Source organism: Heterocephalus glaber, unplaced genomic scaffold, assembly GCF_053883595.1.
Source record: "Heterocephalus glaber isolate CG9 unplaced genomic scaffold, H.glaber_assembly_v1.0 deba00001719, whole genome shotgun sequence".
In the NCBI taxonomy this organism is placed as follows: Eukaryota; Metazoa; Chordata; class Mammalia; order Rodentia; family Bathyergidae; genus Heterocephalus; species Heterocephalus glaber.
In genome coordinates, this window is record NW_028258432.1 from 3348819 (window position 1) to 3367350 (window position 18532).

Sequence of the window (18532 nt, forward strand, 5' to 3'; positions counted from 1 at the left end):
AGTGTCTTTTGATGACAACAACTCTGAATTCATGAACACTACAAAATGAACTCATTACTGCTGCAGATTTGAAAAGAGCAGGGCAGTGGGTCTGTGTGGTAGTTGTTTCATTTCTGTGGTTTACAAGCAGGGCTGATCCCTGCTTCCCTGAGTCCTGAGCCCTGGTGGACACAGACGACGTCCCATGAGTGTGAAAGTTGGGGACGCTGAATACCACCAGGAGACAGCAGTGTCAGGGATAATATGAGCACTGGCCTACCACATCCCGGCTCTTCCTGTGTCCCCAGCCCCACCCCTTCCACATTGAGGAGCTCCCAGCCCTCCAGGTCTCCGAATCGTCCTTCATTGTGGTTCTCCAGCAGCACTGCTTATCCGGGGTACATTGTCATACAGGTCCTGAGCTGCCCCTCAAGTGGAGCCACAGTTTCTTTGACTGCTTTTGAATTGCAGAGCACCCTCCTCAGTCCTTGAGGGCACATTGGAAGTGCTCTAGTCAGTTACACACACAATCACATACTCATTCTTCACTCACACAGACTCCGTCTTTCCCTCTCACACAGCCCCTGGCTACACACCTGCTCACATGGTCTCTCTCCCGTGCACACACTTACCTGCTCACACGCTTGTTTCCTCTTCTGCCCAGGCATACTCTTACTTGCATACCCACACACTCCCTCTTTGTGTTTCTTTCACAGAGTCAACAAACGATATTGATTGTCAATTAGTACCTTACCTGGTGCTAGAAATACAGTCAGTCCCCAGGATTTGCAGACTCTGTTTGTGAATTTGGTTGCTGGCTAAAGTTTGCTTGTAACCCCCCAAATCTACGTTTGTTTCACTTTCATGATTATTTGGGAACTTGTGCAGAGAAGCAGAAATGCAAGACCCCTCTATGTGCGTGTCCCCTGCTGGTCATGGAAGGCCTGGCTCTGCCTTCTTGTCTCAGGTGTCGGCCTGTAAGTAGAGTCCTTCTGGGTAGCTGTTTATGCTATGTATGTTTGTGCCTTTTGTTGGTGATTTTTCCATATAAAATGTCCCTGGTGTAGGGCTGAAGTGCTGTCTAGTATTGCTGAAAGCCCAAAAAGGCCCTGATGTGTCTTAGGAAGCAAGATTATATGAAGCCTTGTTAAGGCCTGAGTTATGGTGATGTTGACTGTGAGTCTGATATTAACGAATCAATAATCTGTGTTAAATAAGGTTTCTTTGATCAGAAACATACAAAAATCTAGGCTAAGTACTGATAGGTTGACAAAAGTTTTATGACTAGTGGCTCATGGGAATCTCACTGTGTATTTCCCCCAGGAGATTCAGTATTCTGGGAGATTTTATAGAATTTAACTACCTTGGATAATGAGAATCAACTGTACCCACAGATGCAAATATACTTCCTTGTGTGAGTAATTTTAGAACTGATTCAGGAAGAACTTGCAACTTAGTTGGGGGAATGAGACATGTAAACCAAGAATTACAGTTTGCTGCAATAAGTGTTAGAAATATGTCTAAAAGGGCACAGAGGACTTGCAGGAGGGAGATGAGGTTCAGGGGAAGGAGAGAATGTCAGGATCATCCACAGAGGAGACAGACAGCAACAGGCAGGTGTTCCTAGAAGAGGAGAAAGCTTGGAACGTAGCTTTGCTGCAGCCCCAGTAGCCTAGTGCTGCTGGATGTACCCTGATTGATCTTTTCTCTGCTTCTGTTTATCCCAGTGGCTACCAGAGGCTTCTTTGTTGACATTTGTGGGGCCCTCCCTGCCTGAATCATCAGCTACTTGGGATGTTGCCACTGTGTTGTTCTATGGCTTGACCTGGGAGGTGCCTTTGAAGCTCACAAAAAAGTGGGGCCCACTGGAATTGAGTGGGAACCCCTTCCCCTTGGCAGCTTCAGCAGTGGCGTGGCCACACTGCCCCTCTGGTATCCTCCCATGCCAGGGGCCGACTTGAATTTGTGCGGAAACATCATTTGTCAATCCGCTGGCCTGGTGTGCTTCAGCAGCATTGTGACAACTGGCTGAGCAAAAGCGTGTGCTCCCCACACTCCTGCTCAGAGGGCTCCCCCGAGGATTAAAAGGTTAGGGCGTTAAGTGGGAGAGACGCTGGAGCTGTCTTCCTTCCTGCTTTCTGTAAGGCTTAATATCCTGGCATAAGTCGATTTCCCCCTTAATCTTTTCTCGTTCTGTAATTCTTCATTGAAATCCCCGTTGAAGTTTACTTTTCCCTTGTAATGAAGTGCCCAACGCTCAATGCCGTATTTCAAGACCAGACCTGCCAGGGTCATACCTCGTGGTGCGTAATGCGATTGCTTCGCTGTAGCATTGAATTATTTTTGCCTATTTAGCTGCCATGTACATAATCTGCTCACGCTCAAGTTTCTCTCTGTTCTGCCCCCTTTTCCTTCTCTCTTCTCCTCCTTTATGCTTTCATTTTCCATATGAATCACTGTGGCAGGTACTTTTATCCTGGTTGTGGTGATAAACCCTGAAGTCATGGAGGCACAGGGCTTTCCAATCTCAGCTCTGTCGCTTGCTAGCCCAGCAACCTTGAGCAGTATTCTCAAGCTTTCTGAGCAGAGACTGTGAAATAGGGCTGACCAGAGGTGCCTGATAGCCCTAATGTGAGGCCTGGGATGCAGGGGACCAGTGCCTTGTGGCTCAGCTCATACTCCGCCCCCAGTAGTCTTCTTGGGTCCCCCTGGCAGTGATGGAAATGCCCTCCTGTGTGACCTCTGATTGTCCTGACCACATGGTAGAGGCCGTGACATTGTTTCTTGCAGATGTGAATTCGGAAGGCTCATGCCATAATAGTCTCTGAACATAAATAATTTTCCTATGGATCAAAATATGGCATTTCTTTAATTATCCTTTCAGATGTTAACCATAAAACATATTTTATCAAGATTAATGTTACATAGTCTGTTCTCATCTGTAGGTCATAGTTATCCACTTAGCTAAATAAATTTCTTTTATTAGGGATTTCATTTACTCTGTAGTTAACCTTATTTTTGTTTAATGTTCACGTATTGGTGAACTTACTGGCTGTTAGATCACCCAGAATACATACCATCAGGGTCAGTTTTTCTGGGTTAAGGCAGATTTTTTTTTTTTTTTTTGGTGCCAGGATCGAACTTGGGTCCTTGTGCTTGCAAGGCAGGGGGTGGAACCACTGAGCTAAATCCCCGGCCCCTAAGGCAGATTTTTAAAAAGGCCTCATCAGCATTTGCATTTGGTATCTCAGAGGGTTAGGACTAGTTGCTCATAGTTGCTCTCGGTAGCCACTGGAAGTAGGCTGTTATACTCCCAGAGAGCGGCATCCTGAGAGAATGAGCCGTAGGTCTGTCAGTGTCAAGGAGAGGAAGGGCCACTTGTAGATCTCAAGGTGGAGTTAGAGGAAGGGTTGATCCCACAGAAGTTGGGGCTGACACGAACATCGAACATCGTGGGAGCCAGGAGTTGGGGTTCCCAAGGGATAGAGGAGGGGCCAGGGAGAGGGTTTGTCTCTCTTGCAGTCTGGTTCAGGATTTCTCTGTGGGTGTTGTGTGAAGATGGGGTGCTGGGAGACACAAGCACCAGCCGGGGATGGTTGAGAAATTCAAAGTCCTGTGGAAATATCCAGTAAGAACCTAGGGAGCCCCAGCACTGTTTCTTTTTTGGTGTCACATTTTCTCTGCCTGTACCACACACACCTCTAAGGCTCTACTCAGATTTCAGCGTCCTATACATTGCTAATTTTTTCTTTCTTGTGTGACTTGATTTTTCTTCCTGTAGATCCTCTTGGGCAGTTGGTGATGGAGGTAGGGTTTGCTGGTCAGGCAGGTAGTTTATTCGTGAGCCATGTGCTGTAGGAGGCCAGTGTTGAGGAGAGGAGGCGGTGAGTCCCGCAGGGCTAGAAGTAGTAACAGTGTCGAAGAGTGCATCCTGTGAAAAGCTGGGGGGCCCCTGGTGACAAAGTGGCTCCTTCTTTCCTCCTTGAAATAGTAGCCTTGTTCTGTTCTCTCGGTGCTGCTGCAGCCTCTGTTCAGCCTGCAGTTCTGACCTGCTGCCCCTCCCCCTGCAGAGGGCAGCGGATGCAGCACGTTTGGTTTGATTTCTTCCCCTTGTTTTTCAGCTCCACAGCAGTTTCTTTTCTGTTTCCTGTTCAGTATGTCCTTCTAGAGTTATTGTGGAGAACTTTGTTTTCCATGTTTTTGTGTGTCCAGCACTGAATCACTGGAGACTTAGACTCAAAGGGATCTTCCAGGGCTGGGGGATGTAGCACAGTGGTTAGAGGAGAGGCTCTGGGTTTGATCCTTAGCATGAAAATAATAAGAAACAAAAGGACCTTAGAAAACTCTTTGTCCAAATGTCCTAATTTTACAGAGAAGGAAATTGAGGCCTGGGAATGGTAGCTGGCTTACCCCACATGTGCGTGTTTCTGAAAGGTTGGCACATTTTTACTAAGGAAATTCTGCGTATCTTCCAGTTCTACAGATCTGAAAGATGTATCTTTGGCTTTATACTATCATGTTTTGATTTCTCTCTTTTATTTCTGCAAACTGTGTGCTGAATTTAGCCTGCTTTGTTTATCATAGAAAGTCCAAGCTACATTTTCCCTTTTTGGTTCCATTTCTCCAAAATATTTGATGATTATCATGGAAACAAAGTAGTTGGATTCAGTTGTCTTTGTATGGTGTCCTTGTATTCTTATTTCCTTAATTTTGCCTCAGCCTTTTAGCTTTTCCATTGTCTAACAGTCTAACCTTCCAAAGCCACTCTGCTTTCAGTTTCTGCTGAGTAATTTTTTTTCTTTTTTGGTAATGGAGATTGAACTCAGTACCTTTCACTTGCGAGGCAGATGGCGGAACCACTGAGCTTAATCCCTGCCCATGCTGAGTAATATTTTAATTTGATGTATTTTCATCTTTTGCATATCTGTGAGATCCTTTTTAAGTGGTTATTGAATGGTTTTACTACTCTTATTAGGTTATAGTCCATGGTATGAAATGTGGCATGTGATTTTTAAAAATTTGGTGTTTTGAGGTCTTAAAAGAAATTTGATGAAAATTTCCAATAGGTGTGTGGGGAAGAATTACATATACATTGTCTGTGCATTAACATAGGCCAATATTGAACTTTCCAGATTTGAATTGTGTTATACTTAGAGCAAGGCTTTATTTCCCATGTGGGATTACATCTCTGAAAATGTATAGAAAGTCTATGAGCTAACATGATTTGCTAAACAAAGATTTGTATTTATAGGCGGTGTCTAAGGAAGGCCTGTAAATTGTCTCATTTGTCCTATTTGGCAAGGCCTGTCCTTGGCAGCTTATTTACTGCCACATGGCTGGTGAGCAGGCCGTGTGGAAGATGTGTATGCATGTGAGCGAGAGTGTATGTGTGTGTGTGTGTGTGCGCGCGCGCGTGCGCATGTGCCTAAACTCAGGCTAGAAGCTCCCTCTTTGAGTCTCTAAATGGTAAAGTAACATTTTGGTGAGGAGAGGTGTTTTCTGTTTTATTTTTCTTTATTGAGGTAGGGGAGGAATGGAGGGAATATAGGACTGATGAATTTCATATATTTAATATTTTATTGAATTAAATAAATATATATTTAAAATGTTAATGTTTTATTTAAATTTGCTTATTGATTGATTGAAGCAGGGTCTCACTGTGGTGGCCAAGCTGATCTCAAACTCCTGGACTCAAACAGTTTTCCTACCTCAGCCTCCCAAATGCTGGGACTGCAGGTGCCTGCTACGGTGACTAGCTTAAGTGTATTTTTTAGCTGACGCATAAAAATTACACACATTCGTGGAGCACCATGAGATGCTTTCATTATGTTTATACATTGTGTAATGTATTATTATTATTGTTATTACTTGTGGTGCTGGAAATTGAACCCAGGACCTATGCATGCTAGACAGGCACTCTTATCACTGAGCTACCTATCCCTCCAGCCCTTTGTGTAATGTTTAAGATATGTTGAACATATCTATGTTGAACATCATTTCTTTAGGGTGAAAACATTCAAATCCTTCCTTCTGGTTTTTTAAAGTACATAGACAGTTTTCTCTGCAGTCTACTCCTGGGCAATGGCACAGAGCTCCTTTCTCCTACGTAACTGTGACTTAGTCCTCATGCCCTCCACCTCCCTCAATTTCCTATATTTTGATGAGACAAAATAGAAAACTGCCTACTGACTTGCTTCATTTTGTTCACATGGACCCAGACACAACCAATTTCATTGTGCCTGCAATTCCAGAGGCAATAGTGATGGCCAGGAGCATGGGTACCAAGGAAGACCCAGCTGGAAAAGTGGAGAATTTAAAGAGGTTTTGAGAAACAGGACTTAAAGTGAGGCGTGTTGAAGGCACAAGAGGGTCGGATCTGGATTCGAGTTTCGAATAAAGTAAGAAATGGTGCCTTCCTGCCTCTCCTCTGTTTGCTGCTTTCTCTGTAGTTGGGGACTTCTCTCAGGAGACAAGAGTTAAAAGATCTGGCTTCTTATTAATGGTCCTTTAGTCATTGTGTTTAATCACCCTGGTCCTTGCAATAAGTCCCATTAAGGCTTTACTGCTTGATTATTAACGAGGAAGAGAGCATCTGGATGAGTAGTTGTAGTTAAGGAAGGTTTAAATACCATGACTGTAATAAACACTAGATATGAGAATGGAGGATTACATCAAAGTCATTAACTTATGAAATGTTCAGGGACTTACAATTAAGTCAATGCCTGTGTAGTTACTGTTCATGAATTTATGTGTTGTATTAGTTTATATTGTGGTAACGAGTAGTTTAAACAACCTATTGAGTTGAATAAATGCAACCATTTGGATAGTGTGATTAAAGCTACACCATATATATTAATATGGAAATCGTGTTTTAAAAGAGCAGCATGACACAAGTCTCTTTGCAATAAGAACTATTACCGAGTCTTAAATTTTGAAACAACTCTGATTTCATTTCTAAATGAGTAGAGATATGAATTGTGCATAATAATGCCCATATGAATTACTCATTTTCAAATTGTCTAATATTTTAAATTAGCGTTTGTGTAAGTCTATGTCTTATAACATTCCTAAGTATTCCCTGGGCTGTACTATACTTTTTACATTATTATCTCATACTTTGGTGTTAACAGGAATGGTAAAAGGTTTGAAGTTTTAATTTTAGTTTTCCCTACTGCTCAGAATTTGATGATATAAAATGAAAAGGTTTCCATAGTTGCTAACATTCACCAGATTTTGTTCCAGAGCATGGGCTTTAGTAGACTTTTGAATTAAATCCACATTCTCCGCCCAAGTCTAGTGATATAATCCAACAGTTCAAAGATAGGTATGCCATAAACAGCTATAGTTAAATAATCTAAAAAAATTTAAAACATGGAAATACAATAAAACAAGAATTGATCACTTTATAGTGGAATACTCTATAAACTGTCTGCATTGGAAACATGTGGTGAATTTTAAAACATCTGAGTTCCATAGTTATAGAGTGTATAGTTGATTTGAAGGCAGACACTCCCCCTGTACATATGTAAGAATACAGGTTGATATATTTTTTTGCTGTTGCAGGTGGTACCCATCTACTTATTTTAAAAATAGAAATAGTTTTGGAATAGAAATATATAACATATATTCACCTCAGCTAAATATTTCATTACTCAGAACAGAAGTATACTCAAAGATATTAATTCTGCATATTTGCTTCTCTGTCTAAAACAAAAATCACATGTTGATATAATCCAAGTCAGAGGACAAAATTATTTAAAATATATGCATGATATAGAAAAGTAACAGTCTTTAATTTTAAATATTCATTTTAATTTTTATGGTATATAAGCTTATCAGGGTGGCATAATTGGTATAATTTCAGGGGCTGAAATAGTCCAGTGGCTTTGCAGTTTGATGCCAGCACAATTTCACTTAACTGGTTATACAACCCTTCTGTGTATGAGACCATCATGAACTCCTAGCCATCATGAAAAATGTTGGCTATAAATTACACTGTTTTATAATCAGATAATTCACTTTATTTTCTGGGTTGCCTAGAGGGTTCTGTGTGTATAAATGATGCCGAAGGAGCCTTCTAGGGAAGCAGAGATGTATTCACTAAGCTGTGAAAACTGAGTGGTTCCATTTCTTAGCTTATTAACATTTTAAAAAGAGTTGTTCATATTCTTTTTTTTTTTTTTTTTTTTTTTTTGTGGTACGGGGATTGGACCTTGCACTTGCGAGGCAGGTGTGGTGCCACTGAGCTAAATCCTTGGCCCCATACTCTTTTTTTTAAAAAAAGTGTGCAATAAGAATCTTAAACTGAAAACAAATTCATATTCTGTTTTCAGATGCTGATACATTTGTTGCTGTAGAATTTTTCTCATGCTATTTTTTTCCCTCTCTACCTCTTCCTTTTGCAAAAGTGTATTTTTCTTAAATTTTATTTTGAGGTAAAGACAAAAGGAAGTGCCTATGACTCAAGAAGAATAGCTGCTAGCCATTCCTGAGCATGGCCTGTGAAGTCAAACCCTTGGCCTGCAGGATGGCTGCCCCTTGGGAGCAGCAGCTGGGCCTCATGGATGAGCCAGGCTGCAGGAGCCACAGGACTTAGCCCGTGGAAAGGAACTGGAAAGGGCCCTGTCCTAAGCTCACTGTATCTTGAGTAGTGCACCTGGATGTTTCTTACTTTAGTGGTTTCATTATCATAGTAACAAGACCAGAGCAAATCATCTCACATCCTGGCCTTTTTACCTGCCCCATGTATTTAACTGGAAAATCACACAAGTGGTTTTCTAGGGTCAGTCCATTCCTAAGAGGTTGTGATACTAACATAAAAGCCACAACACCATAGTTTAGTAGGACTTCCTCTTGCCCAGCACTGCCCTATGAGTGCCTCTTTATCACAATCCTGTCTTCAGATGGTTGTGACAGGTCCAAATGGGTCCAAAATGCTTGGACACCAGAAGTGTTTTGGATTTCAGAGTTTTTCTTGGACCTTGGAATATCTGCATAGACTTTTAGCATCCCTAATTAAAAATCCAAAATTCTGGGCACCAACATGATGCCCTGAAAGTTCTGGTACTTGGAGCATTTTGGATTTTAGATTGGGAATGCCCAGCCTGTACTCACCTTTTTCAATGAGGAGGCTTCTGAGACTTACAGAGGTGACCAAGCAGTGATAAACATCCTTGTGTGAGTAAGAGGTGGCATGAGTCTTCTTAACACGTAGGAGCAGGCTGTCTTCTGCTGAGGCTCCCTAGAGCTCTTGGGGATGCAGGCAAGGCCATCGTACTCAGGTATGCTTATCATCAAAGAAAATACAAACTACGCCTAACTTATGTCTCCAAAAGGAGGAGGGATTGTTCTACATTTTAAAAATAGAGATTAATTTGGAGATGTTTGGCAGGTGATATGTTTGCCTACTGAGAAAAAGTAAGCATAATTTAAACCATTTTTTCCCTGTCCTTTGTAGAACTGAAGGCTCAGCATCCCATTCCAAACTTTGGTCTATTTTATTAATGAAAAAATAAATGTACATAATTTGTTTAGAAAATTTACTTAATTACAGCAAACTAAAATCAGCTCTTTTTAGCTAGGAATAGCTAGGAATAGTCATGCCTGTGAGCAGACTGTTTATTATGCAGATGGAAGTAAAGACTAAAATAGCTCTTAATGGCTTTAACACACTCTTTATTTCATGGCTTATAATAGGGAGGAGAGAGAAGTGTTCATGCTCATGCTTAGCACAGGAGGGGTTGCATTTTCCGGAAGACGGCCCTTCTAGAGTCAACTGCAGAGGGAGAGGAAGGGTTGCCCCACTGTGCAGCCCCCAACCCTGCAGGGTTGAGCTTCCTTAGGCCACCCCCCCAAAGGAACAGTCCAGCTGTGTGTGGAACTGTGGGTAACTGCTCACTTTCTCTACTTAATTCATTTTGTCCCTGTAAACCCAGCATCAACCATCTGAAGTTCTCCCATCATTATTTTTTGCCTTGCCTTATGTAGTGGTTTTTCTTTTTGTTTCTTTTTCATCTTCTGTAGCAAAACTTGGACAATGAGATAAAAGTTCATTGAAAATCTGGGGATAGGGTATAGCTCCTTGGTAAGACACTTGCCTAGCATGTGTAAGGCCCTGAAAACCAAAAACAATGGTGTAACAAAATAAAACAATACAGCAACAGCAACCACCGCCTGCTCAGTGCTTTTTGACACTCGGAAGAGCACTTTTGAGGAAGTGCAAACCTTCAGCAGCCAGGTCCGATGGGTAAACTTTTGGGTTAAGGAAGAGACACTGAGAAGCTGGCCTCACACTGGGCTGTGGATTTGTTACATTCCTTCCTTTCCTCCTCTCCTGTGCCCTCTTGACTTATTCCACAGTCGGAGATGGATGGATTCTACCAAACTGCTATCTATGAATTCAGAATGTTAAGTTGTGTTCTCAGCTATACAGATGTAAAAAGGGCATCTATTATTTTGGTGGTGGATGATGTTTGGTGTCTGTTGTGCGGGTCTGGATGACAGAAAGAGAAGAATGCCCAGTACTCTTCTTACATTGATTACAGTCCTCTCTTAGGATCTATAGCGGATGGGTTCCAGACCCCCCCCTCAGACACCCAAATCTGCTCATGCTCAAGTCCCTGGTATATAATGGTGTAGCATTTTCAGAGAACCCCACATCCTCTCTAGATCTTCTCTAGAAAACTTACAATACCCAATGAAATGGAAATTTTTGGTATACAGTTGTTATACTGGATTGTTATGGGAATGAAGGAAAAAAGTCTGTACATGTTCAGTACTGATGCGATTTTTAGTCCAGTTATTTTCAACCTTCTTTGAATTGATGGATGTAGAACCTGCAGATAGAAGATATTTGTTTTTTATTTGTATAAGGTGCTGGGTGGACAAGAACAGAATTAATATTTTTAAAGGTAATTTTAGTATTTATTTTTTTAAAGTACCATCTAGGAAAGTATTCATTTGAAAAGTTTCAAGGGAGTGATAAGAGCCAAAAGGCCAGTTAGTCCCACTGTCTCTTTTCTCCAGCGGCCAGCTCCAGTGCATTTGCTTCTGACTGGACAGCTTCTGTGGCTTTGGGATGTGATGTGTTTGTTATCTCTGGTCCCGAGTGACACAGCCATAGGAGCCCTAGGCTGTAGTGTTAAAGGGATCCCGCTTTTCATAGTGCTCAGGTGGAGGAGGAGACAGTGAAGAGGACAAGGAACCTTTTCTTGCTCTAGGATGTAGGAGGAAGTAGAGGTTTCTTCTTTATCTATATGCCTGAGCATGTGGCTTTTTAACTTGGGCACTCTTCTATCTAAATTCAAGGAAATAGGATGGCCAGTGTATTTGTTTTTATTTCTGTGCATCAAGAAAGACTCAGTCATGATAGAAAGGATTATGGCCATCTCTCCCTGTCCTCGGGTTGTACATCTACAGATCCAAGCAACTGTGGATTGAAAAAAGGTGCATTTGTATTGAACTTGTACAATTTTCTTGCCAGTAGTCCCTAAACAATATATTATAACAACTAGGTGCGTAGCATTTGTGTTAGGCATTATAAATCATTTAGAGATGACTTAAAGTACATGAGTAGATATGTATACATTCTATGCAAAGCATTATGCCATTTTGCATAATGGACTTGAGCATCTAGTCTTTGTTATGGGATAGGGAGATGTCTTGAAATTGAACCCTTGAAGATTCCAAGGGATGACTGCCTATGTTCCAGTGTGGACAGAGAATTCTCCCAATGGCCTGTTACAGATGACTGTTTTGAGAATTTCTGGATTGGAATCATAAAGGGCTGGGACTCAGAAATCTACACTTTGGAAAAGTATCTCACAGTGAAGCTTGAAATACTCTTAGAAATGCACATGGCTGCTTAAAGGGACAGAAAATGTCTGATGCCATTTGTAGTGCCGCAAATGTTGGTCACATAGCAAGGACTTCATACAAAATATACTTGAGATGAGGCAGTGAGTGGTCTGAGCTTTTAGATTCAGTAAAGTGCTCCCTCCCAGGATGGTCTCTGTCTAGTTGCTATAGTAAAAATAGAAACGACCTTGTGTGTTAGTTGTCCTTTGAGTATGATGATTGGCATGTGGAAGAGTTTTACTAGGAAATGTTTAGAGTGCTTTGTGTTTGAGTCCTTATGAATAAGAAACTGGAATGTTGTTAAATTGATAGAATCATGCAGTTTTTGTAAAATGCATTGTTGTAGTTAAAATAGATTTAAAACATTAATATTTTCTCATCAGGTTTATACTCTTTGAGCATCCGTAATCTGGAAACCTGAAATCTGAAATGTCCCCAAAATGCAAAATTTTTTGAGCACCAACCTGGCACCACAAATTAAAAAATCCAAACCGTGAAACTTTTAATGGAAAAATATTGTGTATGTGTATAGTTGTATTTGCAATGTAAATAAATGGTCAGGGTTAGGCCCCATCCCAAAGATATCTTATTTTAGGTATGCAAATATTCCAGAATCGGAAAAAAGCCAAAGCACTGGTCCCAAGCATTTTGGATAAGAGTTATTCAGCTTGGACTGTGCAATGTAGACTATTGCTTTTAATGTGGCAAGTAGCTAATTTTGCAGCATATGTATTTATTTGTTTGTTTGTTTTTAACAGGACAAACTAACCCAAGAGTGTGTATTCAGAGAACAGTTTGAAGAAAACTGGTATAACACGTACTCATCGAACCTATATAAACACATGGACACTGGAAGGCGATACTATGTTGCGTTAAATAAAGACGGGACTCCACGAGAAGGGACCAGGACTAAACGGCATCAGAAATTCACACATTTTTTACCCAGACCGGTGGACCCCGACAAAGTACCCGAACTATATAAGGATATTCTAAGCCAAAGTTGACAAAGACAATTTCTTCACTTGAGCCCTTAACAAAGTAACCACTATAAATGGTTTCATGCAGTGGGTTCTTATTGATTAGCTGTGTCATCACCTCAGCCCCACTGTTGCCAAACTTTGTCGCATGCATAATGTATGATGGAAGCTTGGACGAGAACATGCTGATTTTGTTCTGCACTTAGAGGCTGGTCCTCCTGGAGGGCTGCCTGGGCCATTGCTGGATTTCCTGTGGAAGAAGGGGAGAGGGACTGAGCGAGAGGATATGAGTGCGTGAGTGGGTGAGTGGCTGGGGACACCCGAGAGACAGGCACGCAGGACAGCAGCCCGATGCATGCTGGGAAGTAGTCGCGCTTTTACATTTTCGATCAGTTGTACTTCATCCTCTGTCAGCACAGCTGTCATCCTTCTACTCATGAAGACTTCCGGCTGGTGGCCCGCGCAAGGGTACGCTGCATTTTCCAAGGCATGGAGGGGGCAGTCTCACTTAAAAGACCTTTCCAGTTAGTTCTTGCTGGTATCATCCCAGTAAACTTAAAGCAAAGACCTCTTAGTTTAAAAAAAAAAAAAAAAAAAGAAAGAAAAGAAAGAAAAAAGGAAAAAAAAAAGAAAAATGAAAAAAAGAAAAAAAAGAAAAAAGTTAAATTTATTTATAGAAATTCCAAAGGCAACATTTTATTTATTTTATATATTTATTTATTATATAGAGTTTATTTTTAATGAAATATGTACAGGCCAGATAGGCATTTTGGAAGCTTTAGGCTCTGTAAGCATTAAGTGGCAAAGTCTGCTATGAATCTGTGGTAAATTCATGCAAGTAGGTATAATGGTGCATGGATAGGAGACCTTCTAATGACCCTGATGTACTAAAGGCGACAATCTATTTTGTGCCCATATCATTGTAAACTTATGCACATTGCTCATGACACTGAGTATTCGCTCTTCAGACTGCTTGTTTCATAGCTTATCCCAGAGGATTAAAGATAAACTGGGTCTCAACCTTTTATTCTGTGTCTGTAATTTTCCTCTCTCACAAGTGACTCCATCACTGTAACTTCATGGTTGGGGAATATGAGGGTTGGTATATGTCTTACTTGTTTAAATCTATTGCAGAATATACCAAAGCAGAACAATACTATGCTTTTTATTTTAGCCCACCTCCAGAACTAAGATCAAACAATGTACTGATCTCAAAAAGGGAAGAAACAAACAAAAAAACTTACCTAGCACAGACTTTTTAAAAAAATGATGAGTCAAATTAACATGATCATTATTGTAAACATTTTATTTGTGCACTTGGTATCAAGTATGAAATTATACACATACCATAGGGACACTGTAACATCTTTTATAGAGAATTGCTTTCAGCGTGAACTGTCGTGATTATATGGTAACAACATCCTTCAAGTAAAACTTCCAACCGGAAACCAATAAACCTTTATCAATAATGACGAGGGGGAAAATATATTTGTTGACTGTGTTTATTTTTTAAAATGGTCTTCACAAGCACTAAATTCTTTTAGAGGGGAAGGTTACTATATAGAATATCTTTATAAGGCTTTTATAATATTTTATGCTGAAAATGATAATACATATTTCTCTGGTAGCAGTAATTTTAAAACTTGCCTTTGGACAAGGGAGACCATTTCTTACTGTTTACTAAGGTGATAAGAGCCAAATTCTTAAAGCAATATTTAAGAAAAAAGGTCTATAGCTAATTCTTATACACATAACATTTTTTAGCCAGTTACATTGGGAAATTGAAAATGACAAGAAATGTGTTGGGATTTGTGTAATTAATTTTAAAATTTAATATTCTGACTTTGTTTTACTCAGATGCACATTCTCTATGAAAAGTAAAGATGGGTCACTGGCAAGGTAAAGCTTTTAGGAAGGAGAAGAGCATTTCTCACTGTCGTGAGCACAAACACGTAGCCTCCTATGGTCCAAACTGGAGTACATGGTGCTGCCCTTCTGCTGATGTGCATTAAGGGGGAACTAAGTCTGACATTCGAAATTGAGAAATCTCATGGAGAGAGGGAACAGAAGCACTGTAAAATATTTGATATATGGTAAAGATCAGAATGTCCTCTTCATTTATGTTCTTGGGGATTTTTCCCCCTTTTACTTTTGAAAAGGAAACTACATTTAATTCTGAGACGTGGTATTCTTATTTATTGTTTAACTCTTTGCTGCTGCTAAAACACACATATTCAGGCGTTAGCTTTTCCAAAAGGCATTACTTTTTTTTTTTTTTTCTGCTGAAAGAGATTAAACATTTGATCACAGGGAAGAATCAAGTTTCTAGGATGTCAAGGTAACAATATTTATCCTTGCAGAAATTGATTTTAGAAGACAGACAAAAGTAATCTTAAAGTAGCATGAGAATATAAATAATCTGCCTAAAGGAAAGAAAAAGAATTGTGAAAAACATCTCCATACATTCCTAGCAAATGCTACTTTAATGTCTACTTTTGGAGTTATTTTGTTCTGGTACCTTTTTTTTTTTTTTTTAAGGAAAGCAAAATGTTACATGCTTTTGGCAATTGATACAATAAACTGTAATGGTCTGTAAATAAATACTGACTTATGCAATGTATGTAAATAGGCGGTCTGGGAGTGTAGATGGCTCAGGGTTTCAGTGAGCATTACCTGCCCAGGGGAAGAGTCATCCTCAGCTTACTTGCCTCCTGTTGGATGGTAGCCCTGGCCTCTGTGGAATGGGGGTTTTCAGTTTCACAGACAGATGCTCAGATAGCTAAACCACTATCTTCTTGGTGCCAACACTTGCACCATGGTTCAAAGACTTACCCAGCATGGACTGAACCACCTTCCCATCTGTCATGCAAATGTCCCCAAACAGTGTTGCAGGACATGCCAGGTCAGTGTTGGGGAATCTGCCCGGCCAGGTTCTATTCTGTAGATAAATGAATGGCTTTCGTGGATGGCATTTTCATTTAATTTCATCTCATTAACTCTACAACGTTGTGTTATTTACTTGATATATGTAATTGTATGTAATCACATACAGGATTATGTAATTTGTGTAAATGCATAATTACAGATTTTTGAAAACTCCTATTTTTTACTTGATGTCCATGTTGGAGCTGCTTTAAATTCTGTGCCTATATGAACCAATAGAATTTTAAAAACACACTCTCCTTGCTCATACAACTGTGCACGTGTGTCGAGGGGCTGTGGGTGGTGGGTGGTGGAGGGGAGGAACAGACACATCCAGATGTCTTTTCTGTAAGCCCTTGAGAATGAAGCAAGCAATCTTCTGGAATGAAGATTTATGAACTCACAGCAAGCGAAGCGCAGTGTGTGTGCACATTTCTGTGGATTGGTGAATGGACAAAGGCATATTGTTTGAGGTCAGATTCTGTTTGCTGTATCACTTGACCTTGAAATGTGCCAATTTTAGATCCACTGTGCTTGGTCACTTACACAAAAGAGCAATGAAGTGGCAGGGATGGGGAAATATTCCAGATGGATTCAAAAGATGTATTAGTCCTGCTTCAGTGTGTGTGCACGTGTGGTCTGCACACTAATAGAATACCCACACGTGCCAGAAACGGTTCAGTTTTAAGTTGATATTTTATTCTTAAAAGTGGAACGAGGGGTCTGGGATTTAGCTCAGTGGTGCCATCACCTGCCTCACAAGCGCAAGGTCCTGAGTTCAATCCCCAGTACCAAAAACAAAAAAACCTGGAATGAGAAGGAACTATGACAATAAATTGTCCCTACCTTCTTCAGTACACAGGCCAAAGTTCAGGGATTCTGGTCTTTAGAATAGACTTTGCTACCGAAAGTGTGGCTGAAAAATGTGTGAACAGTGGCCTAAAAGAGTGAATTTTTAATTTTATTTTTTCACCTGTAGTGTGCTTCTGCACTTGCCCGTAGGTCTCTAGGAAAATTTTCAGTAAACCTTTTCTTCAACAGAAAAGAGTGTGTAGAAATAATAAACTAGACTCTTCAATAATTTTCTTTAGGGAGAAAGTGAAAATGAATGTTCTTAAATGTGTTTTCTCCTCCTTGTAGGAGAATCTGCTTACTTGACAGACATCTGCCCTTCAGGTCAGACAATTAGTCTGAGGTCTCTTTGCTATTTTGGCTAATATAAAAGAGACAATTCTTAAAATTCTCATTGTTCTCCAACTCTATTGCAGCTTATATCCTGGAAAACATTTAAGCTTTAATTTTAATTTTAAAAAACACCATGGGCTTCCTGGATATCTGAAAAACCCGTAGGAAATTGTCCTTGGAACTGTTCCCCCCACCCTTTCTCAAGATCCTTTACATGATCTTTGTGGTTTTTTGTTATAATTTCCATTGATAAGTGTGGATCTGGCCAGAAAAATTTGAAACCAGAAGCTAAGGTGTTAAATGAAGAAGTTGTATAATGAAAACATCCACAGTGAAACAACTGGTCTGCCCTCACTCAGGGGAAGGGTGAGTATTATCAGCAATGCTCATGGTCCAACTTGGAGACCTTATTTTAAAAAAGCATACACACAGGGTTTTTTCTAGCCATTTTGTGGGACATTGCCAAACATTCTGTAAGCTCCATTCCCATTGCCTCTGGCTTCTAGCATCTGCATATAGCTTTGTGAGATTTCTGTTTCTTACTAACAATAAGAGAACTTTTCCTAGTCTGGGAGGAGAATAGCTTATGACTGCTGTTTTGTGAAGAAGCAATACTCCAAGTGTCTCTTTACTCTGTGGTTGACCAAACGGTTTTCTCCCAGTCTCACCCTTCGTATCTTTTTATCCTCACTCCTCCTTCTTTCACTCCATTATGCGGAGGTGACATCGGTGGGGATGGAGAGGACAGGCACGGTCACTGGGCACCCACTGACTGCAAACAAATAAATGATATGGGATGTGTCATCACGATGAATATGGGGCTGAGGAAGGTGCCCAGCTGTGGAAAGTTACTTGCATGCCATCCAGATGTTGCGGGCCAAGAGTGGTGAAATGCAAAGGTGAAATGCAAAGGATGAGCAACGGTTACACAAAAGAGATGCGTCAATTCTGTATATTCTAAATGTGTCCAGGAAATTCTTTGCCCTTTGAGAATTTGGGCTCATCATATTTTGTACTGATATTTGTCATGTAACTGTGGCTGAGCCGGAAGATATAAAATGGGTGCTGGTGGATTGGCCAACTCTGGTCTTGTGTGATTTCTACAGTTCATGGAGGGGTGTCAAGAAGATGTTTGGAACCACAGTCTGAGTCACATCAGCTCTGTTGCCCTGGACTTACCTGAGTCCTCATTTAGAATACTCATTTCTTGCTTTTGGTTTCTACCCAGAAGATGACCCTACTAGCTTTAGTTGATACTACTCATTTTAATTTTCTCCTCTCAGTTTCCTCATGGCACAGACAAAAATCTGCCCCATAATAATAATGAAAACAAAAGGTGTGAAACTATAGTATAATCTTGAAAATATATTAGTTGTTCTTTAAATTGAGCAACTGCTGTATGACAGGAAACAGTGCTGGGGATATAGTAGTACACACACACCAAAACAGACAGTATTCTGACCTTGTTACTTAAATACCAAGCTAGATTCTATCTTAATGATTGTATAATCTCATGGTACCTGTTCAAGGCATGTTGGACTGGGATACTAAGATGATAAGACAATCAGAACACCTGGTTATTTTCCATGAACTTCATTCTTCTTCAACTATAT

General features: G+C 40.4%; 1 protein-coding gene across 8 annotated transcripts in view; it reads left to right on the forward strand.

Annotated features, from left to right (window-relative positions):
- The window catches only part of Fgf9 (fibroblast growth factor 9), a 34917-nt gene extending 21078 nt beyond the window's left edge, over positions 1–13839 (forward strand). For all 8 annotated transcript variants that reach the window (XM_087199458.1, XM_004854857.4, XM_087199460.1 and 5 more), the window contains exon 3: positions 12594–13839. In XM_087199458.1, coding sequence (XP_087055584.1) covers positions 12594–12839 — 246 coding nt within the window. In that variant the 3' untranslated portion in view covers positions 12840–13839. The remainder of the gene's footprint in view (positions 1–12593) is intronic.
- The last annotated feature ends 4693 nt before the right edge of the window (positions 13840–18532 follow it).